Consider the following 10,970-nt stretch of genomic DNA (forward strand, 5'->3'; position numbering starts at 1 on the left):
CAATGGGGACCTGCCAATCTCCCACAGGGTCCTGGAAGAAATAGTGCGGTATTTGAAGCAGCACACTAACTCAGCCATGGTTTTAAATTAAGCGTGATGTGGAGGGAGAGGAGGAGGGAGGGAGGGAGAGTTCTGCTGAAATCCTTTTGGCTACATCGGAAGAAAATAACTCGGATGTTAGTATGAATGTAGAGGCCACTCCCACCAGGCTACGCACATCCAGACAACCTTTGGATTAAGAAGCTAAGATCACATACTGTACATATGTGACATGCTCTGGGGAGTCTATGGAGGACTACAGTGGGAGTTTATGCAGCTTGAGTACGCACTCATTTTCAACCACTATTCCCACACAGCTGGTTTCAAGTCAGAAATGATTAGCAGTAATATTTAAAAGGAATATTGGAGTTTTTGGGACCTTAACTGGTGTGTTTACTATTTGGATTGGCCTGTCACACATTTATGTCCAACCATCTGGAGCCAAAGAAATCCGCAATACTCTGGGAGGGTCATATCCAGAAGGGTAAACAATATATTCAAAACATTTGGTGGAGATTTGGTTCTCTTTTCATTGATTAAATTGCCCCATTAAATTACAAAAATACTTTAAAAACAGACGTTTTTGCTCTCTCACCTGTAATGCACTTAAGGTTGCCAGCGGAGGACAAGACATTCATAGATTTAATAAAATGTGACAGTGACATTTATAAAACAGCAAGCAGACAAGATATGAAACCAGGGGGAGCCATCCTATCAGCGTCAAACATTTTTGCAATCAGTAGGAACACTTGTCTGATGCCATCAGGGTTAAGTTGAAAGCTCTGCAACTCAAGGTACTCAAGTGGTTAAAGTGAGGTCACCAAATGCACAAAAGAACCACCGCAAATTGTCTTTGAGATTTCAAATGGAGAATAACGCAGAGATCTGTATGATGTTTGTGTTGCAGAAGAGAAGAGCCTGTTTCCTGCAGGCTGCTGTGTGTCACATGTGACAGGAGAAGGTAGGGCTCAGCTGGACGTGAGGTTGAGCAGGGACCAGCCAGTTCCCCTGGTTAGTGTCTTGTCTGGGCTGCCACAGAGCCTGCAGGAAAACATGCTTGACTTGTTTCATCACGTCACTGCAGAGCTGCAGGTCACGGTGGAGAGTGCTCTTTAGCAATGCCCTCAGCGCCTCTGTTTCCTGCAGCTAAATGACCAGCCAGGAGACAACATACATTACAAGAGCAACATGAACATCTCTGTGCAGCCCAAACACGAGGGTTAGAATGAGCACTGTCCACAGGCAGTGTGTCCATTGCCATGCATGATTATTTCTGTCATCTGGTGTAAAAATAGTTGGAAAAATGAAAATCTCGCTTGTTACCAGTTCAAGACATCTACAGTGTTGTCAAAGTTAGAAATAAAATGTTTACAAATGCCAATGGACTCGTTGGACAGTCTATTCAGTTTGTCTGTGGACAGCTCCTGTTGCTCAGAGACTCCTGCCACTCTTGTGCCGAGGGATGCTGCTCCTGAGTCGTGATAGCCACAAGCGAGACAGACAAGTGAGAAATTGATGAGTCAGAGCATTAAAAAAAGACAAAAATGAAAATCTGCTTGACATTGTTGCATCATGCTGTCACTAAAACTTGGCATATCAGTTCTACCCTTGCTGATTTTACAGTCCTTACCTTTAATCTAATTTGGTCCTCTCCAGCTGCTCCTCCAGGATCTCTATCCTGTGGTGCTGCTCCAGGTGCTTCTGTTCTGTTTCCAAAAACATCTGGTTCATCTCTTTCTCTCTGAAGGATTCAAGCAAGTTATCTGATTGGTACAAATGTGTTTGTAACGATAGATTGACTTACTTTTGAATAATAAAATTGATAAAATAAGTAATTTGCCTATATAACCTTTCTAATTATTTAATAATGGCATAATCCAATTTCAGATTTAGAAATGTAATGTGATTCTAGTGAAGGAAAGGGTACATGTGATGCTTGGCTTAGAATTCTATTATTCTAAATTATTCTAATACTGACTTAAGCCTGAAGGCTGTCAAAGAAATTTTGACTAAATAAATAAAAGTGTCCATGGCCTTGACATGGGCACGTGCAATGGACCACTAATTAATAGAATATTATAGTGGTGTAGCGTTGCAACGTTCCTTCACACCTTCATATTTATGAAAATAAAATATGTCGAGCTGTAATGTTGTTTGCTCAGTAATCTCAGACTCCATCCTCAGTGAGAAAGGTAACAGAATGAAAAAGTTCTTGCTTTTGAAGCCCATGGCCAGTGCTGCTGGCTCAAAGTGTTCACTTGTTTTGTTGTGATATTTTGTTCAATTGATAAAAATTGTTTTAAAGCTACAGATGAAGTGATATTTTTAGATCTGTTTCTCCATGATATGCATTTCAACAAACACCACTGACAGTAGAAAAATGAGAGCTACAGTATCAACAGAACATATTACTTTGTCTGTAGGATGTTAACCAGCTCAAGGAGTCTGTCCCTCTCCGTGCAGAGAATTTTATATTCACTACACTGGATCATCAGTGCACTCACATCAGCTGAACATTGTGGACATTTTGAAGAGCGTGGACCCCTGAGAACAAAAGGATACAACATTAAAACATCCGTTTGGCTGTTAATTCATTTCACAGTCATACACAAATTGATGTGGTATGAAAAGTATAAATAGATCAGCCAGATGTCCACTTACTTGAATTCTATACTACTTCTGACATCTGGCAGCACCAGTTTATGACCAAATTTAGAAACTGATCTGGAAAAAAGTTGACAGACAGTTTTATTAACAGGAATCCCTGCAGAATACACTGACAAAGGTGTGAGGCATCAAACAAAATCAATAACCTGATCACAGTTCGCCATTAGCCAGAGTGAATGATTAACCCTTATTTTGCCAGACAAGATGTCTTAGAACCCAGCCTTACTCTAACAGTTAGCAGAGGAGATGCAAATAGAAGACCAACAGTCTTACTGATTGTCAGTGAATAATTCCATTAAAGTAAACTAACAAAACCCACACTACAATGATCATTTAGCATGGTTACCATTAGCACACATACCTTGAAGTTGTTATTCTCTTGTTAATGTCTCCCTCTTCAGGGGGAAATCCTAAACTGCAAACTGTTGTCTTGAGGCTGGACTGGCTCTCCACGCCCTCTTCCTGTGTACATACATTTCATGTAATGTAAATGACCAAGCATTAGGAGAAAAGTTTAGATGGACGAATAACTTTTCAACTTTTCCTCAATTTTGTGCAGCTTGTTAAGAAGTCAAACAGACATGATATTTGCTGAGGTGAGTTTAGATGTGATTCTCATTTTTTTTTTTGTTTACCTTGAGCTGCTGGATTTCCTCCTGTAGTTCTTTTATCTTGGCCTCTTTCTTAGCAACCGTCTGCTTAAGATTGTGGATGAGAGCGTTGTGCTCTGAAGGCTCATCCCTCAGCTGTTGTCTCGGGCTCTGCTGGATCTCCTTGTTCCGTACGTTCTGCGCTTGGCTGAGCCGTCTCAGCACCTCCTGCATCTGGGTCTGCTGCTTCTGCCAGAGGTAGAAGGATGGAGTAAAGCACGGGCTTATCACAGAAGATCCTTCTTTCTGTAGTCTGTGGCTTATTTTAAATGTGTAAATTTGTAAATGTGATGTGAAATCCCTGATTATTTATTGTTATTTGGTCAGAGTAACAGAACTGAATTGTGTAAAATGCTGTTAAATTGTGTCTGCTTTTCTTGCTCTATATGTCTCACAATACCTAATTGAGGTATACACAATTTGTGTGTGTACACATAGTAGAACTTACACCAAGTATATAAATATAACATATTTTTCTCTTATCTAATGCCTTACCAGCAGAGCATCCACAAGCTCATCATCATGCTTTCCCTTCTCCAGGAGGGTGGAGATCTGGACCTTCAGAGTTTTCATTTCCGTAGACAGAAATTTGTTCCGGGCTTTAGAGGCCTCCAGCTTTTTCTTCACATCCTCGTGGTCTTTCAGGAGGGCTTCATAGTCCACTGAGATCCTCTGTACAGTTTTGGAAGGAGAGCAGGGACTCAGTACATTATCAAATTCATATTTCAATCCATTTGCAATTTATGTACACACACCTGAAATGCCTCCCTCTTCTCCTTCTCGATGGTGCGGATGTAGCTGAGGTTCCTGTCTTCAGGAGGGGTTTTCTGAAGGACCCCCATGCCCAGAAACTCTTCCTCTACACTCACAACACTTGGCTGTCTTTGCTGAGTTGACTGCTTCAGCTGCTGCTCAAGGTCTCGCACCTGTCGCACAATCCCAACTGTTGTTAATGTTGAATTCAGGCATTTGTTTTATATGTCTGCTATCTTGTATTAGTGGCTTTCCAAAGCACTTTATTAACTCTGTAAAGAACCTTAATTTCAGAAGCACATTATGACTTAAGTTATAATTTAATGTTTAGCTTACCCTTGTCTGAAGAGCCAGTATCTGCTGAGAGCGACCTCTAAAGCTCCCTGGGCAGCTTAGTAATTGCTGAAGGTTGACCTCCTCTCCAACCTCACTGATCAAAACCTACAACAGCAGGAGCAGTCCATATTTTGGAATACAGAAGTCACTGATGATTAATCATATGAATATGTAATATTCTTCTTGGGCTGTTAGACTAGGCAGGAAAAAAATATACCACCTTCTGAGCTACTTTCACCTCCTGTTTGATGGATTGAACCTGATTGCGATACTCAATCACCTTCAGCTGGGTAGCAGCTAATTTTTCCTGCAGTGATTTCACCACAGGATTTTCCTGCTTTTGTGAACAAATGATATACGATTTAGACTGTGTTGCAATCATTCAAATTAGGAAGACATAAAAAATATCCTTTTGGTGAATTTTCACATCAATAATTACCTCACAGTCTTCAGATGACCTCTTATCCTGTGACTTTGTGTCAATCTTTTGCCCAAGTGGAGACTGCACCAAAGCGGCCTGCAGCTATGGAAAGGAGAATAATATTACAATTATTCTTTAACTTATTCCCTCTGTAATGAATGATATACTTTCACAAACAGCATTATAAACAATGTATCTTTGTTTAAACAAATATATAGTTTAATTATTGTGAACAGCTGTGTGCTGAAATGATGCACATCCATCCAACAAATCAAGTGAAATGATGATGAAAACTTTGTTACCCCTTTCTCAAGCTCTTTGATTCTGTTGCTGTTTTGCTTCGATTTAATCTTTTCTCGCTCAAATTCAGCAGTTAGCTCTCTGTTCTTCTTGGACAGCTCAACAATCTTGGTGGCTGCTAAATCCCCTGCCAAGCCCGATGTACCTAAACAGAGGAGTGGTTGAGTCATGAGGAAGCTGTGACATATCTGTAACATCACTGTGGTGCAAAATTAGTGGAAGTTATGTTATTATACCTGTTAAAAACAGTCGTTCTTCTTCTCTTTTCTTTTTCAGGTGTTTAATTTCAAAATCCTTTTCACTCAGAAGTTTGAAAAGCCGACCATTTTCATCCTTAACCTCCCTCAGCTGGTCCAACAAATTTTGTTCGTCATTCTGTAGCAGTCTATAGGGAGGTAATTAAAATGAATACTAAATGGATGAGAGTGACAAATTGAACATGATTGTTCATGTAGGTGATGAATATTTCCAATGAAGAATTGTAATGTGTGCTTATTTATATTTTTTGTTTAATTAATAAAGTATCAACACAATTCAAGCTGGAAAACAACTTTGGTATACATTTATTTCATTCTTTGTAAGACTCACCTGTTTTCGAGATTGTCTGCCTGAATACCTTGCTTAGATAGATCCAAATCATCCTGGGTAACACCGTCATTAAGCTTATCCGGTTCTTTCTCCTTTTTCCTATCCAGTTTTCTTTTCTCCTGCTGTTTTTGTAGTGCTTGGAACTGAAGTCGTAAGTCATTCAGTTCACCATCATGCTCCATGATCTATGATTTATAGCATAAGGAGAAAAGAATCAGCTTATAAAGGGGGGAAATGGAAATCAATACTGTGACTAAACATTGTGAGGGAATTTGGTTATAGTAATATCATGGACACTTGAATATACATTTCCCTGGTTGTCTGGAAGGCTGCAATACAGTTAAGTGATACAGTTTTCGGCATTTGTTTATTTTAGCTGAATGAAAATAACCACTACCTTTACCAGCTTGGCAATCTTTTTTAACTACATTCTTCTAGAAGATCAAGTACTTATACTGGTTTAAATAAACGCCCTAAATTTGTGTTCATCCCTGTGAAAGTAGCAGCAAAACAAGAGTCCTTCTTTTCATAGCTCCTCAAAATGGCATTTGAGTGCCCTCCTTCTTGTTGAATAGAGTACATCACTGTCAGGCACGAGGTTATTGTTGATGACCCCACTGGTAGCCTAAATTTTGCATTAACAGCCTAAAACTGACTACTGCCGTCTTGTTTGCAAAAAAGGCAGTATATGCTAGATGATGTAACGAGCAATCAGCGAGATAACGTTGAGGTTTATGATCATTTGAGTACGTAGCTCTCAGAACTTTAATCCTAGTCTTTAAACTCCTTACTAAGTGGCATATACGTTAAGGTTGGTTAAAGAGAAAATAGCCCACCTGTCATTTATCCAAGTACCGCCCTTGTCAATAAATTAGAGGGTGTTTTGCACTGCATAATTTTGTACGGTACGTGAAGAATCTGCAGCAGCTTCCTGATTGCGACGCTACTGTATCCATAGCAACGGCACTCCAGAGACCTAGGACGACATCTCGCGGGAGCAAGAATTTGTCACGGGAACAAGAGGGCGCTACCAGCTAGACCCACAGTTAACTGGTCTGTAACGTTATAGCTAAGTTAAATATTTTCAATATTTTAAGTCAATAACTTAAATTGAGTAATGAGTCCTGCGAGTATGCTGTCTGTCAGTCGTTTTCTAATAATAATAATTAATTTAGTTAACAGTAACAGTTGCAAAACCTCTTCACTGATTAAAGAATTATTCCTAGCTAAAACATACCAAATTAATGAGTGTTGTCCAGCTTTTCCTATGTGCTGGTACTTTCGGTTTTGCTGTTGTGTTATGTAATTTTAAATATCTTAACATTACAGTGCAAAAGTTGAGAAAACATTATTTTTGGCCCCAAAACTCTCAGCGAAAGAGATATTTGTTTAAAGCAGGTAAGCTCAAGGCAAAAAAAGTGTTTGAAAACTTGCTAAGACCCATTAGTAGTGTGAGTAATAGTATTTCTCCCGTGGAAATATAAAACTCAAGCCTTTATCATTGAGCAATATCCTACATGGCCACAAGGTGACGAGATACTCCACCAAGACTATCAGTCAATCAAGTTTATTTGTCCCATTCAATTATATAAGGTACAATTACAGTGAGTTATAATAAACTCTAAAAACAGAAAAGTGAAATACTTTTTCTCATTTGACAGGAAATCTCATAGAAGCTTTACAAGTAACTCGGTCATCCCATACAATCTTAAGGATGCTAATTTGGTATAATTGTGTGTTATTATGTTATCCTCAGGTGTTATTGTGATGAACTAAACAAGTACATTGCATTTTTGTGTGGTACACAGCTGATACATGGCAATTGCATATTATTTACCGGATTTCAAGTAGACTCATTGTGTTCTTTATTGTAAGTAATACTCAACACAGGAGTTCAAAAGTCACAATGACACAGCATTTTAGAGCCTCTTGCTACCCTAAATTGATGTAATGCATTTCCTGTTTAAATTGTGTCATAGGGTGGGACAATACACAGGAAAATAATTAAAAGCAAAACAGATAACAGTGAGGGAAATCAGAGCAGTTTTATTTGACGAGAGTAGTAGAGTTATGTTCAAAATTGTGTAATGGATTTATTGGTTGGAATTTTTGGACACCAACTGGTGCACAATGAAGTGAGCACTAAACATTTTCCAACTAACAGGAGTTACAAGTAATAACATTTGACATAACCATACTATACCCTCAATTGCCACTATCTTTGGTACACCTTACTAAACTAATGCAGTCTTCAATGAATCCTACCATCATGTATGTTTTAAGGTTCACCTTTTTTTGCAACTTAATGGTGATTTTGGAGGCTGATGTTTGTGATGCTGTTGAACTGTATTATAACACAGAATAAACTATTGACTATTATTAGAGTATTAGTAGTATTGAACTGTATTAGTTTTAGCTAGGAGTACATAATAAACTAGTATAAGTTGGCATTTCTTATGAATAAGCTACAACAGTCAAGACATTTTCAGTGCAACTTGGAGAGGTTTCAAAAACAAATACACAACAGAATTTCAGAATTATGAGACTGGTAATTTTAATTTTCAGAGAAAAAACAAAACACATCTTCAAAAATAATGTTCTGTATTTGCACACAACTGAACTTTGTGAATAATTTAAGAAGGCATCTATTTAAGCGTATCACAAGATAGGCCATATGATGATATTTTATATAGCTTACTTCACAGCCTGTAGGTGTACCTCAGTTAGTTTAGCTCATATGTCTCATGAAGTTACTGTAATGAAATATTGGACCCCTGTGTATCACAATATAATGATACAAATATGAAAAAAAGACTTGGCCTTTACAAGCAGTGTGTATAAAGGCTATTGAATTAAATCAGACATTTTATTTCTACAAGACACCTTTATGGTTTTGTTTCATGGTTATTATTTTACATATTTCCATGTCATTACTTTATACATTTGTTTTGTGGGGTAATCTGATACTGTAATGAGTCAAAAACCATTTGTGTCCTTGTTGTTAAAATAATGTGAAAGCACAGGTCTTGTCTGTAGAGCACATGTTGTCAAAGCCTTCCATAATGCACTGGGATGCCCATTTTTTAGCATTTTCATTTTGGCAAAAATCCTTACATTGGTACACAAATAAAGATAGCTGGTATGAGACAATAAAACAATTACAAAGGGAAACAAAGGTCAGGCGACCTACCATTGGTAGTTGTCTTTAAATCTAGGCTTAGCCTAGTCATACTGTTTTCATCTGATTTGCTACATTTTCTAGTTTTTTTCAATACTTTTTATATTTCACTTACACACCTTTCAAATAAGAGGCAACAAAACTTAGTAATGTCTCCTGTCCACACAGATATCAAACCGGTTGGGTTTACAACCGCAAACACACAAAGTGTAACCAGTGTTAAAAACAGCTCAGATCAATACACCTCCTTCTCAATGATAGCTTGACCCTCTGGTATACTACTTAGAGGATAGAAAGTGTAATCAATAAGTTACTTCACTATTTACAGTAGAGGTGAGTTTCTGAAGGGACGTGTGCATACAAAAATTATGACACATCTGTAAAAATAAACGTTCACTTTACACACCTTAATATGAGGCAATATTAAGGGGAAAATATCAGCGTTCCTGTTCACTTGTGTTGCACTTCTTTCTGTTTTTCTCTGGGTTTTGCAATGTAGTCTCTATACATTGAATACAGGACCCCTAAAAACAAAGAAACAGAGGGATAAGTTACATGATGACCTTTACAAACAGATAAGAAAAAACTGCAGCTCAGACTTGATCATTGACAAGTAAAATGGTTATAATGTAATCAGCCAAGATCCAGACCTATATTTTTTTATGTGAGCAGTTTTAGTCCAAACCAATTCTGATAACAAACTGAAACAATGCAACTATGATCTAATAAGAAACATGACACTCAAAGCTACATACCAACAGTCATGGCTCCAACCACAAATCCTTGGGCTGCTACTCGCATGTGGATCAGGTGAACCGACATTTTTGTATCTCCCCGACTTTTCATTTTCAGCAGTCGGTACCCAACAATAGCAAAGAATCCAGCCATTCCTGCAAGGAGCAAAAAGACAGATCAATTTACATAGGTGACTGATGAAAACAAAGTCAGTTTAATAACTTTTACAACAAAAAAAGTACAAACAGTGGGGTACACTTAACAGCCTAGTTTCAGACTGTCTTAACTTCAAAGTTATTGCAAGTTAATTTAACTCACTTTTTCCTTTTCATGATATAACCATGAGGGCACATGATGTACTCACCCACTGGGACAAATGGATTCTCCTTTGCTTTTCGCAGGAACTTGGACTCATTCTCTTCGTAATCAGACATCTTGACTAAAAAGAAAAGAAAAGGAAATTGGGTATTACTGTAAGTTCTATGTTATTCCCAAAACATAGCATGCTAGCTCATTCGATGTAGGCGAGATCCATGTTCCATGCCAAGTCTTCACTGTAAACCTTAACCTACATTTGTGGATAGGCTTAAAGTTTTAGCCAACTAAATACTAATGAATACTGTTTAAATTCGTAACCCCAAGCTGGTTTGTTATTCGCTGTTCAGAGCTAATGTTAATACCACAAGAACTGTTCTCAGAGGTTACACATGAAGGGCAGTGGGAAGACACATCTTTTTATAGGCCTAAATAACTATACCTATCCTGCATATTGTAGGACACATTGTGCAATGCTAAGTTATAGTGGCTTACATTTTAATCAAAGGCCAAATAACCAGAAACACACCAGAGAATAAAATAAAACAATCGAGAGTGAGGATTACAGTTTTAACAGCAGATAAAACCTCTATTACGCCACAGGAGGTCGGACTGATTCTTACCTGTTTTTAAGGAGTGTGTCGCTATTTGAATCGCCTATAAATAAAATATCCAGAGAGGTTTTATGAGTTTTTAGAGCGTCAGATCGCACAGAGTGTGTGAAGGAAGTAAGGAGCCGGCTGCGTGATGTAACTACCATTGCACGCATGTCTGACGTCAGCAGGATATCAGTAGTGTGTTGTGTTCAGGTCGTAGGAGAAAATGTGAAAGAGTGATTGCGCCTAGAAACTGCTTTCAGGTTGTAAGTTTAACTTGTGGGGGCTCACAGCTGGATTTGTTTGTTGAATGAGGGCTACGCAGTATTCAATTTGGCTAAACATGACATAACTTAACACAATGTTACCCTAGGCAGCAAAACAAACGTTCG

At 38.2% G+C, this 10,970-nt stretch overlaps 2 protein-coding genes across 2 annotated transcripts; both read right to left on the bottom strand.

Moving 5' to 3' along the window:
* Positions 1-1,671: 1,671 nt before the first annotated feature.
* Positions 1,672-5,936, bottom strand: ccdc13 (coiled-coil domain containing 13). Its single transcript, XM_070919568.1, has 13 exons — positions 5,755-5,936; positions 5,403-5,551; positions 5,169-5,311; positions 4,885-4,968; positions 4,666-4,782; positions 4,446-4,550; positions 4,112-4,282; positions 3,852-4,028; positions 3,342-3,545; positions 3,068-3,168; positions 2,701-2,763; positions 2,452-2,583; positions 1,672-1,780 (listed from the first exon to the last, which is right to left on the bottom strand). Exons 1-13 carry the CDS (start codon positions 5,934-5,936, stop codon positions 1,672-1,674), a joined length of 1,737 nt encoding a protein of 578 aa, XP_070775669.1.
* Positions 5,937-7,774: 1,838 nt separating this feature from the next.
* On the bottom strand, positions 7,775-10,720 carry higd1a (HIG1 hypoxia inducible domain family, member 1A). Its single transcript, XM_070919409.1, has 4 exons — positions 10,606-10,720; positions 10,032-10,106; positions 9,688-9,822; positions 7,775-9,456 (listed from the first exon to the last, which is right to left on the bottom strand). Exons 2-4 carry the CDS (start codon positions 10,099-10,101, stop codon positions 9,383-9,385), a joined length of 279 nt encoding a protein of 92 aa, XP_070775510.1. The 5' UTR covers positions 10,102-10,106; positions 10,606-10,720; the 3' UTR covers positions 7,775-9,382.
* Positions 10,721-10,970: the final 250 nt, after the last annotated feature.

The sequence above is a fragment of the Enoplosus armatus genome, chromosome 14 (genome assembly GCF_043641665.1).
Source record: "Enoplosus armatus isolate fEnoArm2 chromosome 14, fEnoArm2.hap1, whole genome shotgun sequence".
In the NCBI taxonomy this organism is placed as follows: domain Eukaryota; kingdom Metazoa; phylum Chordata; class Actinopteri; order Centrarchiformes; family Enoplosidae; genus Enoplosus; species Enoplosus armatus.